The sequence below is a fragment of the Heptranchias perlo genome, chromosome 4 (genome assembly GCF_035084215.1).
Source record: "Heptranchias perlo isolate sHepPer1 chromosome 4, sHepPer1.hap1, whole genome shotgun sequence".
NCBI lineage: Eukaryota > Metazoa > Chordata > Chondrichthyes > Hexanchiformes > Hexanchidae > Heptranchias > Heptranchias perlo.
In genome coordinates this window covers 16,174,692-16,195,125 of record NC_090328.1, presented here as the reverse complement: position 1 = coordinate 16,195,125, position 20,434 = coordinate 16,174,692, and the positions used below count along the sequence as shown (strand labels likewise).

At 43.9% G+C, this 20,434-nt stretch overlaps 1 protein-coding gene across 2 annotated transcripts in view; it reads right to left on the bottom strand.

Annotated features, from left to right (window-relative positions):
* wdr17 (WD repeat domain 17) overlaps positions 1–20,434 on the bottom strand; it is a 147,536-nt gene that overhangs the window by 70,655 nt on the left and 56,447 nt on the right. For both annotated transcript variants that reach the window (XM_067982517.1, XM_067982516.1), the window contains 5 exons: positions 12,538–12,789; positions 9,944–10,066; positions 7,896–8,083; positions 7,565–7,733; positions 6,332–6,423 (listed from right to left, as the gene is read on the bottom strand). In XM_067982517.1, the coding sequence (XP_067838618.1) occupies positions 6,332–6,423; positions 7,565–7,733; positions 7,896–8,083; positions 9,944–10,066; positions 12,538–12,789 (824 nt within the window). The remainder of the gene's footprint in view (positions 1–6,331; positions 6,424–7,564; positions 7,734–7,895; positions 8,084–9,943; positions 10,067–12,537; positions 12,790–20,434) is intronic.

The window sequence follows — 20,434 nt, the reverse complement described above, 5'->3', positions numbered from 1 at the left end:
ATAAGAAAGAAAGAAAAAAAGAAAGGAAAGAGAGAAAGAAAGAGAAACAAAGAAACAAAGAAAGGAAAGAGAGAAAGAAATAGAATCATAGAAGGTTCCAGCATGGAAGGAGGCCATTCTGCCCATCAAGTCAGCGCCGGCTCTATGCATGAGCAATCCAGCTAGTCCCAATGCCCCACCCTATCCCCGTAGCCCTGCACATTTTTCGTTTCAAGTACTTATCCAAGAAAGAAAGAGATAGAAGAAAAACTTACTTGTATTTCAGAAGCACAATAAATTGTTTCTTATACAGTACAATGTTAGGAAGGCAGTGAGGTACATTAGGGGAATGTGTGAGGCATGAAGTGTAAGAATAAAGGAGATAGGAGGCATGGAACATTGGGGAAGTAAAGTAAGACAGTCGATACCACTGTCTACTATTTACCCAACAAATTATATACCAGGGTTCAAACAGCTGTTACAGATGTACATAACACCGTAGACCTTAGATGACACTGTAATAGGACACATTTAATTCTTTGCAGGTGAAGTTTGAATACTCGTACCAAGTCCTGTTCACCCATCACCCCTGCGCTCGCTGACAGACATTGGCTTCCGGTCCGGCAATTCTCATCCTTCTTTTCAAATCCCTAAAGTGGCCTCACCCTTCCCTATCTCTGTAGCCTTCTCCAGCCCTACAACCTTCCGAGATTTCTGAGCTCCTCCAATTCTGGCCTGTTGCACATCCCCAATTTTCATCGCTCCACCATTGCTGGCCGTGCCTTCAGCTACCTAGGCCCTAAACTCTGCAATTCCCTCCCTAAACCTCTGTGCCTCTCCAGCTCTCTCTCCTCCTTTAAGCCGCTCCTTAAAACCTACCTCTTAGACCAAGCTTTTGGTCACTTGTCCTAATATCTCCTTATGTGGCTCGGTGTCAAATTTTGTTTGATAATCGTTCCTGTGAAGCGCCTTGGGATGTTTTACTATGTTTAAGGCATTGTATAAATGCAAGCTGTTATTGTTGTTATTGTTTACAAACATCACCTGATTCCTGAGATGTGTTATAGCCTTGAAACGCAATGTTTCTGTTTATTCTAGATATAAATTGAAACCATAATTCTATATATCACATTCAAGACCTGTGTTAAAGTTGCAGTGGTTGGGAACTCAATGATGAGCAGGGATATGTGAAGAGACTAAGAAATGGCTGCAAGCTGATGGTGGTTTGTGATATTCTAATTGAAGTGATGTAATGCCATGTGACGCACACCAGTGAAGTGCATGCTTATATTTTACAGTTTGATACTAATGTTCAGAGTACCTTGTATATGCTCTAGTGAAATTCTGAATTAAATAGTACTTTGTGATTCATGACCGTATTGATAACACCACTATGGCAATCAGTGTAGTCTAAGGAATAGTCAGCAGTGCTATCCTTAACACTAGCAAAAGGAACAAAAAGAGTACAGATGACAGAGCTTTAGAAAATGTAAATCAACCCCAATCAAGTTTAGTCATAAACTACACAATTCTGTTATCTCCAATTTTACTTTATTTTATTAAGATGGATAAATGTCAGTTTAATTACATAGAATTTACAGCAAAGAAATAAGCCATTCGGCCCAACTGGACTATGCCAGAGTTTACGCTCCACACAAGCCTCCTCTCACCCTACTTCATCTAACCTAATCAGCATATCTTTCTATTCCTTTCTCCCTCATGTGCTTATTTAGCTTCTCCTTAAATGCATCTATGCTGTACGCTTCAACTATTCCACATGGTAGCGAGTTCCACATTCTATCCACTCTCTGGGAAAAGAGGTTTCTCCTGAATTCCTTATTGGATTTATTAGTGACAATCTTGTATTCATGACACCTTGTGGAAACATCCTCTCTACGTCTACCCTATCAAACCCCCTTCATAATTTTAAAGACCTCTATCAGGTAACCCCTCAGCCTTCTCTTTTCTAGAGAAAAGAACCCCAGCCTGTTCAGTCTTTCCTGATAGATATAACCACTCAGTTATGGTATCATCCTTGTAAATCTTTTTTGCACCTTCTCCAGCACCTCTATATCCTTTTTGTAATATTGAGACCAGAACTGAGCACAACCTCCAAGTGTGGTCTAACCAATGTTCTAAGCATATTTAACATAACTGCTCTGCTTTTCAATTCTATTCCTCCAGAAATAAATCTCAGTGCTTGGTTTGCAATTTTTATGGTATATAATCCCATGTACTGAATACGTTTGTTGTAAAACAAGATGCAAAAGATAAATAAAAGGTGGAATAAAGCAATGGGTGGAGTGAAATCCTGAATGAATATTTCACATCGGTATTTACGGTTGAGAAAGGCATGGATGTTAGGGAACTTGGGGAAATAAATAGTGATGTCTTGAGGAGTGTACATATTACAGAGAGGGAGGTGCTGGAAGTCTTAACGCGCATCAAGGTAGATAAATCTCCGGGACCTGATGAAATGTATCCCAGGACGTTATGGGAGGTTAGGGAGGAAATTGCGGGTCCCCTAGCAGAGATATTTGAATCATCCACCGCTACAGGTGAGGTGCCTGAAGATTGGAGGGTAGCAAATGTTGTGCCTTTGTTTAGGAAGGGCGGCAGGGAAAAGCCTGGGAACTACAGACCAGTGAGCCTGACATCTGTAGTGGGTAAGTTGTTAGAGGGTATTCTGAGGGACAGAATCTACAGGCATTTGGAGAGGCAGGGACTAATTAGGAACAGTCAGCATGGTTTTGTGAGAGGAAAATCATGTCTCACGAATTTGATTGAGTTTTTTGAAGGGGTAACCAAGAAGATAGATGAGGGCTGTGCAGTAGACGTGGTCTACATGGACTTCAGCAAAGCATTTGACAAGGTACCGCATGGTAGGTTGTTACATAAGGTTAAATCTCATGGGATCCAAGGTGAGGTAGCCAATTGGATACAAAATTGGCTTGACGACAGAAGACAGAGGGTGGTTGTCGAGGGTTGTTTTTCAAACTGGATGCCTGTGTCCAGCGGTGTGCCTCAGGGATCGGTGCTGGGTCCGCTGTTATTTGTTATTTATATTAATGATTTGGATGAGAATTTAGGAGGCATGGTTAGTAAGTTTGCAGATGACACCAAGATTGGTGGCATTGTGGACAGTGAAGAAGGTTATCTAGGATTGCAACGGGATCTTGATAAATTGGGCCAGTGGGCCGATGAATGGCAGATGGAGTTTAATTTAGATAAATGTGAGGTGATGCATTTTGGTAGATCGAATCGGGCCAGGACCTACTCCGTTAATGGTAGGGCGTTGGGGAGAGTTATAGAACAAAGAGATCTAGGAGTACAGATTCATAGCTCCTTGAAAGTGGAGTCACAGGTGGATAGGGTGGTGAAGAAGGCATTCAGCATGCTTGGTTTCATTGGTCAGAACATTGAATGCAGGAGTTGGGATGTCTTGTTGAAGTTGTACAGGGCATTGGTGAGGCCACACTTGGAGTACTGTGTACAGTTCTGGTCACCCTATTATAGAAAGGATATTATTAAACTAGAAAGAGTGCAGAAAAGATTTACTAGGATGCTACCGGGACTTGATGGTTTGACTTACAGGGAGAGGTTAGACAGACTGGGACTTTATTCCCTGGAGAGTAGGAGGTTAAGGGGTGATCTTATAGAAGTCTATAAAATAATGAGGGGCATAGATAAGGTCGATAGTCAAAATCTTTTCCCAAAGGTAGGGGAGTCTATAACGAGGGGGCACAGATTTAAGGTGAGAGGGGAGAGATACAAAAGGATCCAGAGGGGCAATTTTTTCACTCAAAGGGTGGTGAGTGTCTGGAACGAGCTGCCAGAGGCAGTAGTAGAGGCGGGTACAATTTTGTCTTTTAAAAAGCATTTGGACAGTTACATGGGGAAGATGGGTATCGAGGGATATGGGCCAAGTGCAGGCAATTGGGACTAGCTTAGTGGTATAAACTGGGCGACATGGACATGTTGGGCCGAAGGGCCTGTTTCCATGTTGTAACTTCTATGAAATTCAGTAGATTATAAGGAATGGGCAGCTTGTTTGAAGTCAGGTAAATTGCTGCCCTTAGTTACTGATGAAAAGCTACACAGCACACTCCAGGAAAGGACAGATAACGCTAAATACAGAGGGGTCCGCTGCGGCTCAGTGATAGCACTCTCATGTTTGAATCAGAAGGTTGTGGGTTCAAGCTACTCCAGAGACTTGAGCACATAATATAGGCTGCCACTTCAGTGCAGTACTCAGGGAATGCTTTATTGGAGGTGCTGTTGTTTGGATGAGATGCTAAACTGAGGCTCTATTTGCCATTTCAGGTAGATGTAAAAGATTCCATGGCACTATTCAAAGAAAATCAGGGGAAATGCCCTGGCCAGTATTTGTCCCTCAACCAACACCACTAAAACAGATTATCTGGTCATTTGATACCTTGTTATGTGCAAATTTACTGACGCATTTCCATACATTACAACAGTGACTGCACTTCAAAAGCACTTCATTGACTGCCGAGTGCTATGGGACATTCTGAGGACGTGAAAGGCGCTATATAAAAGCAAGCCTTTCTTTCTTTCTATTGCAGACATTTCCAAATAGACAAATCAGATCTCATATTATTCATGACTGTACAGTATACTACCATAGGAAGTATTAAGGGGATTAGCATCTTTGAAAGTGGATAAATCACCAGGGCCGGATGAAATGTATCCCAGACTGCTAAAAGAAGCCAGGGAGGAAATAGCGGAAGCTTTAACAATCATTTTCCAAATGTCACTGGATACAGGCATAGTGCCGGAGGATTGGAGGACTACTAACGTTGTAGCGTTGTTTATAAAGGGAGCGAGGAATAGGCTGAGTAATTATAGGCCACTCAGCCTAACCTCAGTGGTGGGCAAATTATTGGAATCAATTCTGACGGACAAGATAAACTGTCACTTAGAAAGGCATGGACTAATCAAGGACAATCAGCACGGATTTGTTAAGGGGAGGTTGTGTCTGACTAACTTGATTGAATTTTTCGAGGAGATGACAAGAAGATGGTAGCACAATTGATGTAGTCTACATGGATTTTAGCAAGGCTTTTGACAAGGTTGGTCATTTGATACCTTGTTATGTGCAAATTTACTGACACATTTCCATACATTACATAGCAGATTGGTCAAAAAAGTAAAGGGCATGGGGTCCAAGGGAATGTGGCAAATTGGATCCAAAATTGGCTCAGTGGCAGGAAGCAAAGGGTAATGGTCGACTGGAAGACTGTTTCCAGTGGGGTGCCGCAGGGCTCGGTACTAGGTCCTTGGCTTTTTGTGGTATACATTAATGATTTGGACTTAAACATAGGGGCATGATTAAGAAATTTGCCAATGACACAAAGACAAGCCGTGTGGTTGATAGTGAGGAGGAAAGCTGTAGACTGCAGGAACATATCAATGGACTGGTCAGATGGGCAGAAAAGTGGCAAATGGAATTCAATCCAGAGACGTGTGAGGTAATGCATTTGGGGACAGCAAACAAGGCAAGGGAATACACAATAAATGGGAGGATACTGAGAGTTGTAGAGAAAGTGAGGGACTTTGGAGTGCATGTCCACCGATCCCTGATGGTAGCAGAACAGGTAGATAAGGTGGTTAAGAAGGCATATGGAATGCTTTCCTTTATTGGCTGAGGCATAGAATATAAAAGCAGGGATGTTATGCTGGAACTGTATAAAACACTAGTTAGGCCACAGCTTGAGTAGTGCGTACAGTTCTGGTCACATTACAGGAAGGATGTAATTGCACTAGAGAGGGTTCAGAGGAGATTTACGAGGATGTTGCCAGGACTGGAGAATTTTAGCTATGATGACAGATTGGATAGATTGGGTTGTTTTCCTTGGAACAGAGGAGGCTGAGGGGTGATTTGATTGAGGTGTACAAAATGATGAGGGGCCTAGATAGAATGGATAGGAAGGACCTTTTTCCCTTAGTGGAGGGGTCAAGAACCAGGGGGCATAGATTTAAAGTGATTGGTAGAAGGATTCGAGCAGAAATGAGCAAAACCTTTTTCACCCAGAGGGTGGTGGGGGTCTGGAACTCACTGCCTGAGAGGGTGGTCGAGGCAGAAACCCTCAACTCATTTAAAAAATACCTGGATGTGCACCTGAAGAGCCGTGACCTGCAGGGCTACGGACCAAATGCGGGAAAGTGGGATTAGGCTGGGTGGCTCGATTCTCAACCGGCGGGGACATGATGGGCCGAACGGCCTCCTTCTGTGCCGTAAATTTTCTATGATTCTATGAAAATACAAAAAAGTTAACTTGCATCCTACTTTCTGCATATAACTGTAAGAAGATAAAATCTAGCAAATTACCTCATTAAATCTAGTAATTGTTTTTCCTTTTCTCACATCCCATATAAAAGCTCCGTTGCGTGAGGTTGCGCCTGCAATGCAGTTTAGGTCACCTTCAAGTAAAAAGCACATTAATACATTGTTGTGAAGTATGGACCGCTTACATTAAAAAATTTCTAAATGATTAAACTGACCTTTTTTCTAGCCACTACAGATAAAGGCCTTACAGGCACACTTAGATATACATTTAAAATGAGTATCGATTTAAAGGAGCAACTCCTGGAAAGTGCAGATGTGATAACATAACATTAGGATGGGTTCTGACTTGGCTGTGGTGCGCGCCCTCAGTCCCACCCCTCGCCTCCCCCGCATCCCCACCCTCCCGGGTCTTTCAATAACCAGTGTCTAAGCTCACACATGAAGAATGGCCACTTGAGCGGCGCACCAAGAGGAAGATGGTATCTGTGGAATCCTACCAACGGCATGATTAAATGGGGTAGGTCTTGACTTTGTACGATAGCGTAAAATGGGAGTTAGCGAATCGGCAGCTCGTTTTACATCTCTCCCCATTATTATTTCCATTGCCTTCAATGGGGAACGCTGATTCACCAGGGCGGAGGACAATCTATCTTATTGCATTTCATGTCATACATTAGTGTTTTAAATAGGCCAGCTTTCATAGATACTTTTAAATCCCACAAGGTCGTTTCAATTCTCTGAGGTGGTTGTCAGACCCTGGTTTCACTCACTTCCTTTCCCTCTATCTACACCCTCTGCTGCATTCTTGCAACAGCTCCTTATCTCCCTGTCTTTACTTTAGGAAGCATAGGAACATAGGAACAGGAGTAGGCCATTCAGCCCCTCGTGCCTGCTCCGCCATTTGATAAGATCATGGCTGATCTGTGATCTAACTCCATATACCTGCCTTTGGCCCATATCCCTTAATACCTTTGGTTGCCAAAAAGCTGTCTATCTCAGATTTAAATTTAGCAATTGATAACAGGTTCTTAAAACCCAAGCCTCAGCATCCCCTAATCACCATTTCCTGATTTGCCTCGTCTTTTCATGCATTCTTTGTAATCTTCTGGATGATAACTTTAACCCTTCACCCGAGCTTCTCAATAAAAGGAATAGTCCATGCAAGGGCGATGTGATGCAGCTTCAATGGCCCCACCCCCTGCTCGGCATGATGTGTACTTGGTGCTTAGCAGTACTGACGAGGGGCTCCGAAGAACCTGACCACTGATATCTTACCTGGGGCCCAGGACAGGGAGTAGATTACTCCCTCATTACCAGGGGACGTGTAGACTGCTGTCAAGGTGTTTATATCCCACACTTTTATTGTCCCATCAAATGACGCCGTGGCTAGGAGGTTGGGGTCGTCTGGTTTAAATTTACAGTCAAAGATTGTTTCAACGTGACCCTGGAATACAAAATAAAAACTAGACCTGTTTGGGTCTGTTAACATTTTCTAATTATGGTATCTCCATAATTATTTGCCTTTCAACATTACAGCACAAAGGATACTATTGATATAGTCACTACTGGCACAAGTTAGAAAGATAAATCTTTCCCTAAAGCCTACCAAATCTCTCAGAAAGTTCCACTTCTTAGCTCCCATGTCATACAGCCCAACTCCGCCATCCATGAAGCAACACACAGCATGCCCAGGAGGAAGAGAAAATGCTTGATTTTGAGAGAGGGTGGGAGGGGGGACGGCTTCACTAGTCGATGATGTATGGTGGTTCTTTGAAGGTGAATGTGCAGAAAAGCCTGAAAGGAATATCATGAAAGGTCATTTCTAACATTTCTTTCCTTTGGAATGGCTGTCGTTAACCTACAGCACTTCAACTACACGCCAAGCTAGTCAATTATCCCCATTAGTTGACACTGATGGACACTATTAAATAGCCCATTGACAGTTTTGGGGCGTTTTGTTCTTGAAAGCATCAATTTTGGTTTAATGCATGAGACATTATACCCACAAAGATATTTTAGTTTTATTGTTACGCAACTCATCTAAAAAGAGAAAACAAAATATTGACAAAAAAATTGTATTTATTTAAAAAAAAACTTCTATAACTAGACGGTGTGCATTTGTTCTGTTGCCATGCAATTATTGAGGAGCAGGATTCTGAGTAACACAACTTACTGCAAATACTAATGACTCTAGGGCTTACTGAACTGTGACTGTTCTGCAGGCACATCTGGCCTTAAGGTTTCTACCCATGCGATGGAACTACTGGAGTTCTGTTGTATTGTCACTAGCTACTCAGTGCCTGGTGCTGTTCTTCCTGTTGGAAAACATTAATTGGGGCCGATCTCTTTTAGGCCTGAATTGATTGTCTTTTGTTCCCTATTGAAGTCTCGAGATAAGGCCCTCAAGCAGAAGACTCAATTTTTCTCGATATAAATTTTAGTGAACCTTGCAAAAAGGTACCTTTAATGAAGTTTTTGATTGTTTGCCAGCAGCTCTATTACATCAATGAAATTGTATGCAATTTCTCACCAGTTATTTATTGCAAAGAATCCTCTGTTTAATCATTAGTTCTTTATTTTGTCCCCGTTAAAAATGAACATTCCTAAAACTCCAAGAGTACATTTGAGAAAGGAGGATAGGTGGCACAATGGCTTAACTCCAAATTTAATCAGGAATGATGGGGTGAAGTCCCCTCCCTGGTAGTTGCAGTGTTTCTATGTGAAATTCTGCTGTCACAACCCAGCTTCTAGTGGGCATGGGTCCATTACACAAACTGCGCATAACTTATTAGCAACTGACAGTCTTATTAAGGGACATCAAAGGATAACCCTATGTGAGGAGGCAAAATTCACACAAGTGCAGTGGGTGATGCTCTGCAGAGGGTTACATAGAATTACATAAAATTTATAGCACAGAAACAGGCCATTCGGCCCAACTGGTCTATGTCAGCGTTTATGCTCCACACAAGCCTTCTCCCACCTGTCTTCATCTAACCCAATCAACATATCCATCTATTTCTTTCTCCCTCATGTGTTTATCTAGCTTCCCCTTAAATGCATCTACACTAATTGCCTCAACCACTCCTTGCAGTAGCGAATTCCACATTCGAACTACTCCCTGGATAAAGAAGTTTCTCCTGAATTCCCTATTGGATTTATTAGTGACTATCTTATATTTATGACCTCTAGTTTTGGTCTCCCCCACAGGTAGAAACATCTTCTCTATGTCTACCCTACCAAACCCCTGAAAAGACTTAACAGGCCACCCCTCAGACTTGTCTTTTCTAGAGTAAAGAGCCCTAGCCTGTTCAGAGTGTGGCTGAGGCAGAATTGTAGGAACTTTGCAGTTGGCTGTGTTGCACTATATCTGCGGTTAATGTTGACACTGACACCCAAACAGACATCCTCACCTTAATGAGCAAAAGAAAAAAAAATGCAAAAAATTGTAATTTAGAACAAGAATGCATTTAAGAGTATAATTCATTGCAAGAGAATACAACTTGCTGCTGTAAAATTACATATGTAGCAGGTAAATATTATAAACTGATACCAATTTGACTCAGTATTATTATGGACTGAAGCAAGCACCATAACCATAGTCGATTAACTTTCCTATCCTCACCATAGGCCATGATATTTCAAATTGCTACCTACATTTTTTCTTTGGTGGGGAATTCAGCACATGTAAGGCATGAAATCCCGTCTTCTTCAACTTGAAATTATCTATTGGTGTTGTTCTTGAGACATTCCAAACACGCAAGACACCAACTTGAGAGTCTAATGAACAGAAAAAGAAAATAGGAGTATGAGAAAGATGGTAGGCAAACAGCACAATGAGTCCATAGTTAATCACACAGTTTCGGTTTCAGACAATAGGCTGCACAAGCTTGTCACTCTGAAACCGTCTGGACATTGACAAAATAATACTAGGTACTACCAGCTTTAGTTTCAGCTAAAGGGCTGCATAAACCTCTCAACTTTAAGGCTAGCAGGAAAGGAACAAGGGGATTTCAGATACCACTCATATAATCCAACCGGTACCTCAGTTACAAAATAACTGTGAGATCACAAAGAATGAAGGAAGAAAGACTTGCATTTATATAGCGCCTTTCACGACCTCAGGATGTCCCAGAATGCTTTACAGCCAATGAAGAACTTTTGAAGTGTAGTCATTATTGTAAAGTAGGAAACGCGGCAGCCAATTTGCGCACAGCAAGCTCCCACAAACAGCAATGAGATAATGACCAGATAATCCGTTTTAGTGACAGTGGTTGAGGGATAAATATTGGCCAGGACACCGGGGAGAACTCCCCTGCTCTTCCTCGGAATAGTGCTGTGGGATCTTTTACGTCCACCTGAGAGGGCAGACCGAGCCTCAGTTTAACATCTCATCCAAAAGACGGCACCTCCGACCGTGGAGTGTAAGCCTAGATCATGTGGTCAAGCCTCTGGGGTGGGATTAGAACCCACAACTTTCTGACTCAGTGGCATGCATGTTACCACTGAGCCACAGCTGACACCTAATAATTCATAAGTGGGCATTAGTATTTTTATTTTTATTTTTATTTTTCACTCACGTGAACTAGTAACCTAATGGGCAAAGCTAAGCTATTGTTTACTCATGCAAAAGTAATATAAATAAGTACACAATTTAACAGATGGTACCAGTAGTAAGAGCTGATAGCACTTTCTCAAACACAGTGTCTCCCATGTGTGAGGATAAGGTTACAAAGCCACTATGTCCCTGCCCTCTGGAACGCTCTTCCAAAACCACCTTGCTTAGCGGCCTTCAGAAGCCTCCTAAAGCTCTGTCTCTTCAACCCACCCCTTCCTCGGTCTCCCCCTTTAAAACTTTTTTCTCCGTGCTTGGTTTCTACTTCTCTCCCTTGTGAAACGCTCTTGAGGAGTTTTTTAATGTGAGGAGTGTGATATATGTATAAATTGATTCTTGCTTTTACGGATAATCTTGAATGAAAATCTTGCCTGGAATTTTTTGGGAGATTTCTGGCAGGTGATGAGTGGAACCCTCCCCCTCCCCCCTTCCCACCACCAGAGAAATTACCTAAATCACTTCTCCGGAAGTTCTGCTGATATCCTGCCGAGGTTAGAGCAGGAGATCAGAAGAACCACGTGGAAATTCACATATCCACGGGTGACACAATTCAGAGCTCACTATTACAGGCTTAGTTCTCTTAATGGGTAAGATAATTACCCATTAACGACTTAGATGAAGGCACAGAAAGTCTCATATCTAAGTTTGCCGATAACACAAAGATTGGTGGCATTGTAAGCAGTGTGGATGAAAACATAAAATTACAAAGGTATATTGATAGATTAGGTGAATGGGCAAAACTGTGGCAAATGGAATTCAATGTAGACAAATGTGAGGTCATCCACTTTGGATCAAAAAAGGATAGAACAGGGTACTTTCTAAATGGTAAAAAGTTAAAAACAGTGGATGTCCAAAGGGACTTAGGGGTTCAGGTACATAGATCATTGAAGTGTCATGAACAGGTGCAGAAAATAATCAAGAAGGCTAATGGAATGCTGACCTTTATATCTAGAGGACTAGAGTACAAGGGGGCAGAAGTTATGCTGCAGCTATACAAAACCCTGGTTAGACCGCACCTGGAGTACTGTGAGCAGTTCTGGGCATCGCACCTTCGGAAGGACATAATGGCCTTGGAGGAAGTGCAGGGTAGGTTTACTAGAATGATACCCGGACTTCAAGGGTTAAGTTATGATGAGAGATTACACAAATTGGGGTTGTATTCTCTTGAGTTTAGAAGGTTAAGTGGTGATCTGATCGAAGTTTATAAGATATTAAGGGAACAGATAGGGTGGATAGAGAGAAACTATTTCCACTGGTTGGGGATTCTAGGAGTCGGGGGCACAGTCTAAAAATTAGAGCCAGACCTTTCAGGAGTGAGATTAGAAAACATTTCTACACACAAAGGGTGGTAGAAGTTTGGAACTCTCTTCCGCAAACGGCAATTGATGCCAGCTCAATTGCTAAATTTAAATGTGAGATAGATAGCTTTTTGGCAACCAAAGGTATTAAGGGATATGGGCCAAAAGCAAGTATATGGAGCTAGATCACAGATCAGCCATGATCTTATCAAATGGCGGAGCAGGCTCGAGAGGCTGAATGGCCTACTCCTGTTCCTATATTCCTATGTTCCTATAACTAGTACAAATCAGGATAAAAAAAATCGTTTTTGGGGAGGTTTTGACAATTTTATTCCTACCTCCAGTTATAAACATCCCCGGAGCACTGGGAACCCAAGCCAAACATTGCACTGAAGCGGCAGCACTGGGGAAACTGAAGGTCGTAATGCAGGAAAGAGACTCCGAATCAACCAGCCGGATTCCATTGTGTAGATTGGCCACCAGTAGGTAGTCGGTGGACAGCGGATCCCATTCCAGAGCTGTGACTGGATCCTCTTCATCTGTTCCCTCCAGGGATTCTGGTCTCAGCACGTGCTTCTGGCTCTTGGCACCTGGTGCCCATATCAAATTAGGGCAGAGGCAAAAGTATAGGCAATTATATCTAGCAAAATAACCTAGAATAAGCATTATTTGTATAATATTGTTTACACTCCTCACATAATCCGACTGCCACAGAAAGTTTTATACTACTCTGCTCCTCATCCTCACACATGTATTTGTCATCACTCCTGTCTCTCTCAGATAAATGTAAATGTGCATTCACTCACCCATTTATTCATAATTGCCTACTTATACAGACACAAAGTGGTGGGGGGGGGGATATTTTCCTCTTCAATCCCACCCGGAATTGGGCAGGATGACGATGAAAAAAAGTGTGAAATTAGTGGTATATGCCTACCACTGCCTCACTGCCCTAACCGGGATACCACCTCCTCCCCCGACCCTGCCAGGACCGTCGTTGCCCACAACACCACCCACCCCCCCACCGCCACCACTTGCCGCATGCAAATTTTCCTTGTACCGCTGGCGTTATCGCCGGTACACAGGTCACCAAGAGGATGGTGGCGTAAGGCCCCGGGAGGCGTCGGTTCACAGCTCTGTCGAGCCCTCAGTGGAAGGAGAGGGCCTTGTGGTGCTCCTCCTCTCCCTCCACCACCTCTCTCCCGTCACTTACCCGTCGAAGGAGCCGGCCTCAGCCAGGGCCGTCCTGCTGGAGCACCAACAGAACTCTCTGCCTTTGCACAGACGGACTACCTCTTGGCGGCGAGAATCCTGCTGGGAGCCGGGCGTGCGTAAGTATTGAGGCCCGGCCCAGGAAAAAGGCTCGGGGAAGGGGGTGGGTGTGGAGGGGAGGATGGAAATCCAAGTCCACCAGAATTCTGTCCTGAGGAGGAGAATCCTCCCCATAGTCCAAGCATTACCCAATATTTTAGTAATTTTTATTATAGAACCATAGAACCATAGAAAAGATACAGCACAGAAGGGGGCCATTCGGCCCATCGTGTCCACGCCAGCTCGATGAACAACCAGGTGCCCATTCTAATCCCACCTTCCAGCACCCGTCCATAGCCCTGCAGCTTACAGCACTTTAGGTGCAGGTCCAGGTACTTTTTAAAAGAGTTGAGGGTCCCTGCCTCTACCACCAATTCGGGCAGCGAATTCCATACACCCACCACCCTCTGGGTAAAAAAGTTTCTCCTCATGTCCCCTCTAATCCTTCCGCCATTCAGCTTAAATCTATGTCCTCTAGTTCTTGAACTCTCCAATAGGGGAAACAGGTCCTTCCTGTCTACTTTATCTGGGCGCCTCATAATTTTGTACACCTCAATCAAGTCACCCCTCAGCGTCCTCTGCTCCAAGGAAAACAACCCCACACTATCCAATCTCTCCTCGTAGCTGCAATTTTCAAGCCCTGGCAACATTCTTGTAAATCTTCTCTGCACTCTCTCCAGGGCAATTTCGTCCTTCCTGTAATGTGGTGACCAGAACTGCGCACAATACTCCAGCTGTGGCCTTACCAGCTTTTTATGCAGTTCCATCATTACATCCCTGCTTTTGTATTCTAAACCTCGGTTAATAACGGAGAGCATTCCGTATGCCTTCTTTACAACCTTATCTACCTGTACTGCCACCTTCAGGGACCTGTGCACATGCACTCCAAGGTCTCTCACTTCCTCTACCCCTCTCAATATATTCCCGTTTACTGCCTATTCCCTTTTACTGTTTGCCCTCCCTAAGTGCATTACCCCGCACTTCTCTGGGTTGAACTCCATTTGCCACTTTTCCGCCCACTCCACCAATCCATTGATATCTTCTTGGAGTCTACAGCTATCCTCTTCACTATCAACTACACGGCCAAGTTTTGTGTCGTCTGCGAATTTGCCAATCATGCCCCCTACATTCAAGTCCAAATCATTAATATATACCACAAACAGCAAGGGACCCAACACTGAGCCCTGTGGCACACCACTGGAAAGGGATTTCCATTCGCAAAGACATCCATCGACTTTTACCCTTTGTTTCCTGTTACTGAGCCAATTTTGGATCCAATTCGCCACACTTCCCTGTATCTCATGGGCTTTTACCTTTCTGACCAGTCTGCCATGTGGGACCTTGTCAAATGCCTGACTAAAAGCCATGTAGACAACATCCACTGCACTACCCTCATCAATCCTCCTTGTACCTTCCTCAAAGAATTTAATCAGATTTGTAAGGCATGACCTTCCCTGAACAAATCCATGCTGACTATCCCTGATTAAACCATGCCTTTCCAAGTGACAGTTTATCCTATCTCTCAGTATTGATTCTCATAGTTTGCCCACCACCGAGGTAAGACTGACCGGCCTATAATTGTTAGGCCTTTCCCTCGTACCCTTTTTAAACAATGGTACTACGTTTGCAGTCTTCCAGTCCTCTGGTACCTCCTCTGTATCTAGTCAGGATTGGAAAATGATCCTCAGAGCATCCGCTATTTCCTCCCTGGCTTCCTTCAAAAGCCTAGAAACAATCCCTGGTGACTTATCAACTTTCAAGGATTCCAGTCCCTCCAGTACTTCCTCTCTCGTTATGTTTACCTTATCCAATATTTCACACCTCTCCTCTTTAACTACTACATCAGGATCATCCCTTTCCTTTGTGAATACGGAGACAAAATATCCATTTAAAACCCTACCCACATCCTCTGCTTCTACACACAAGTTACCCTTATCATCCCTGATAGGTCCCACCTTTCCCTTAGCTATCCTCTTGTTCTTAATGTATTGATAAAACATCTTTGAGTTTTCTTTAATCTTACTAGCTAATATTTTTTCATGCCCTCCCTTTGCTTTCCTTATTTCCTTTTTTACATCATCCCTGTACTTTCTATACTCCTCTAGGCTTTCTGAAGTATTTTGTTTTCTGTGACAGTCATAAGCTTTCTTTTTCTGGTTTATCTTGCCCCGTATACTTCTGGACAACCAGGGGGCTCTAAATTTGGCAGTGCCACCCTTTCTCTTTGAGGGGACGTGTCTGCATTTTACCCGTAGAATTTCACTTTTTAGTGCCTCCCACTGGCTTGCCACTGATTTCTCCTCACCTAGTTGTGTCCAGTCCACTTCTGCCAAATCACCTCTTAGTTCTGTAAAATTTGCCTTCCCCCAATTTAAAACGTGCCTGATCAAACCAAGTTGAGGGCGAAAGCCGTAATGTAGGAGAACAACGTACCAACTTTGAGAGGAAAAAAGCTGATCAAATCAGAAAAAGGAACTGAAGGAAAGGAAATAACTTGCATTTATAGAGCACCTTTCACAACCTCAGGACGTCCTAAAGTGCTTTACAGCCAATGAAGTGTAGTCACTGTCATAGTGTAGGCAGTTGTGATTAGGTGATGCCAAGTTTGGGTTTTAAACACCTGTAGACTTTAAGAAAGGCTGAGAGAGGTAAGAAGTTTTGCAGTTTTGAGGTCCCGGAAGAGAATGAGTAAGAGTAGGAGATGGAGTAGTGGACCTTGATTTCAACACGGCGGGGACGTGAGACCAGGAATGGTATATTTGGAGCTTCTCTCAGAGAGGGAAGTTCAGAGGAACATGGACCACTGTAGTATCAATAAAATAGAGAAATACAAGAAAGGTTGTGACAGAGATACGGTAAAATTAAAACGATAAGAGGCGGACCACTTATCAAAATGTAAACATTTTCTTGTCTCCTGTCCAGGAAATTTGAGAGAGGTGCTTTATCAGCCTCTCCAGATATAGGAGCAGCTATCAAGTATTGGATGGACTTTGAGTTTACAGAGAGTTAAAAGCAGTTGAGAAGGAATGAAGTATGTGGTATCAAAGAGGAAACAGCCTCTGAGAAACACTTCCAGCAATGTTAACTGTAAATTTACATACATAATATTCCCAACCCATTGACTATATTATAAGAATCTTTTTTTGAGTATTGGTGAAACTTTGTAACCCCTAGTATATAAAAGGTATTTATGAAAACCATTTGAGTGAAATTGATGAAGTTACAGGTTGTTGTTACAGATTTGGATTTTAACATTAAAATGTTAATGTTAATAGTGGGTGAGCTTCCTCGCTGTTTTCAACGTACTTACCGTGCAGGAAATTTTGTTTAGTGAAGAAATTCAGGTGGAAGACGTTTCCGCCGCTTGTGCGCCTTTAAAACACTTCCCCCAAGTTCCCTCACTTGTGCCTTCCCGAGAACCGCCGATCAGGTGGCCTCTGGTCTCATTTGCATATGTCAGAGTGGAGTGGCAGCGGCGAGTTTCCTGGGTGCGCACTGCTATTGCACTCTGGGCCAGTTAGCCTGAGATAAATAAGGCACAGCAGCTGTCGCAATCACCTGATCAAGGCAGAAGTGAGAAGTTTGTGAAGTTGAGCTTTACAAGCTGATTTCTGCAGCTTGGAAACGCTTTTCAGACCCTTTTCATTTTGCATGTTTTCCTACAAAGAATTGCACTTGATTCTGACTGCTCTTCACAGAGTCAGTCCACCGGAAGATTACATACTACACAGAATTACATAGAATGTACAGCACAGAAACAGGCCATTCGGCCCAACTGGTCCATGCCGATGTTTATGCTCCACACGAGTCTCCTCCCACCCTTCTTCATTTAATTCTATCAACATATCCTTCTATTCCTTTCTTCCTCATGTACTTATCTAGCGTCCCCGTAAATGCATTTATGCTATTCGCCTCAACTACTCCTTGTGGTAGCGAGATCCACATTCTAACCACTCTCTGGGTAAAGAAGCTTCTCCTGAATTCCCTTTTGGAGTTATTAGTGCTGATCTTATATTTATGGCCCCTAGTTCCGGTCTCCCCCGCAAGTGGAAACATCTTCTCTACGTCTACACTATCAAACCCTTTTATAATCTTAAAGGCCTCTAGCAGTTCAGCCCTCAGCCTCCTCTTTTCTAGAGAAAAGAGCCCCAGCCTGTTCAATCTTTCCTGACAGATATAACCTCTCAGTTCTCGTATCATCCTTATAAATCTTCTTTGCACCTTCTCTGGTACTTCTATATCCTTTTTACAATATGGAGACAAGAACTGTGCACAGTACTCCAAGTGCAGTTTAAACAAGGTTCTATACAAGTTTAACCTAACTTCTCTGCTTTTCAATTCTATCCCTCTTGAAATGAACCCCAGTGCTTGGTTTGCTTTTATTATGGCCTTATTAACTTGCGTTGCTACTTTTAGAGTTCTTGTATCTCCTTCCCCCACCTGCAATCAGGGCATCTTAGGAGCACATCTGGCTTTTCCTATGGGCAAAAGGGCATCTCGGTGAGCTGCTGCTTAAAGATCGGCAGCTACGCTCATCTGCCCTCACTGCTCTTTCAGTGGCTATGACTTTCTCAGTAACAATAAGGTTGACCAGCACCCTCATCTTCTGCGGCACAGGAGGGTACAGTATGGGCATAGATTCATCAGATCACTGGCGCCTTCTACAGCAGAGCAGCCTAATTCAAAAATATGGCATCACAACAAGGCAGCAGAGAGAAAGGACCATACAGTTTTATGGGGTTGCTGGTTACCCCAGGTCCAGGGTGCAATCAATGGCACCCACACTGCATTGAGGCCGCCCACAGAACACTACCTCAGCTACATGAACCGGAAGGGATTCCACTCCTTCAGTGTCCAGATAGTGTGTGACAACAAGCGGAGATCCTCCACGTCAATGCCTCATATGCAGGAAGTTGCCATGATGTCTTCAATCTTCGGCATTTGGCTCTCCCCGATCTCTTCAGGGAAGAGACTCAGATACGTTGGTTGGCTTCTGGGTGACCATGCATACCCCCTTCCTCCCATGACTGATGCCCCCAATCAGAGTGCCCCGAACAGCAGGAGAGGAGCACTACAATGAGGCACATGCAGCTACCAGGCTGGTGGTTGATAGGACCATTGGGGTGTTGAAAGCCCACTTTCACTGCCTGGGCCGGTCGGGAAAAGATATGCGCTATGCTCCAGATTGGGTGTCCGGATTAGTAATAGCGTGCAGTGCCCTTCACAACTTCATCATTCAGGGAGGCCTGTGATTTGACATGGCTGAGGAGGAGACCTTGGCTCCAGTCGATCCAGAACTACATGGAGCAGACCATCAGGGTGACATGTACTTAGAGGAGTCCTTGCTGACTGCTGCAGAGGGCATTAGAGGACAAATCTTCTCGGAAGTCTCTCCCTCTGTAACTCAGTTTACCTTGGACGCCACAGCCTGGCCTCCTTCTCCACCACTTGCAAATAAGTATATATTCCCTCAATCCACACCCATCCTATCACATAACAACACATCAGTCTTGTTTGCCCAACATGACAGTGCCAGTTACCACACTTGAATGAATAAGTCAGCATCAAATGAGTGCCTCTTTCCTGAATGACTGTTATCTCCATGAATAAAGTGTCATAGCAGTGCACGGTCTATTTTAATACAATAATTGCGAAATGCGAACAAACAATCACCCTACTCATTCCTAACACTGTGCTTTCCCTGGGTGCCTACATGTGCCTTTTTCTCACCTATTTGAGTGCTCCTTCTAAGTCCCACCCGAGGGCCTGGATCGCAGGAGGTGGCGAGTTCTTTATGCTGATCAGGAGGGTCATGGGACTGAAGTGGCCCTCTTCTCATAGCAGCTGGTTCCTGGCATGGAGGTGCCACTGACTGCATCTCTGAAGGATGCTCCTGGGCAGCCTGGTCTCACTTGCCACGCTCCACTAGGGTGGTGCTCTGAGGGAGAAGGCTGGAGGGTTGTCATGTGCTGCTGTCCTGAGAGGTGGCAGCATCATGCATCTGCGACTCTTGGATGGACTGGTCCTCATCATCCTTTTCACCATCTTCCTCCATCTCCTGTGGTGCCCGTTGCTGTGGTGGATATGCAGGAAAGGAGGGTTGAAGCTAAGAATGGGTGAGCATCACCCCCTTGTGATTAAGGAGACAGAGACACCTCTCTCTCTCTTTTTTTGGGGGGGTTTGTATATTCGGTGGCCTTTTTAGGTGACACCTTTCTGTCTGCTCACTGTGATTGCCTTGGCAACGGGCAGTAATCACCAGGCATTGTTCTGTGATTTTCAAATGCGAAGGATTCGAAAATTTCATTTCCACACCGTTCACCTGAGGAAGGAGGAAGCCTCCGAAAGCTTGTGGAATTTAAAATAAATTTGTTGGACTATAACTTGGTGTTGTAAAATTGTTTACAATTGTCAACCCCAGTCCATCACCGGCATCTCCACAATGTGGAGGAAGGGGTTTTAGGGTTGTTCGTGTAAGTAATTGCTGTGAGGGAAGCTGGGTAGCCATAGTGCAAAATGCTGTTAGAGTATTGTTACGGGTTAGTTCTTCAAGTGTTGCTTTAAGAGGGAGGGTGAAGAGTGAGCAAGGAAGAAAAGGCAGAGGCGTCCACTGTATTATCTTGCCTGCCCTGCTGAGGAGGTGGAACTCTTTGCGGCACTGGTCTGCAGTCCTGCGGGTGAGGGAGTTGGCAGTTAGTGTCGCTGCCACTTCCTTCCAGGTGACACGAGTGATAATTCTAGGTGACTTGGTGGCATCTACACCCAGGAGTCTGTTCATCCAGCCGTCAATGCCCTCCAGGAGGCCATGAAGAACTGAATGAGTGAAGTTGTGCGTTCTTCTTCTCTCTTGGCGCCGTCCAGATGGTCCTTGAGTGTTCATAATTCTGTACAAGCAAGATAAAAATATTGCTAGGGCATGCAGTG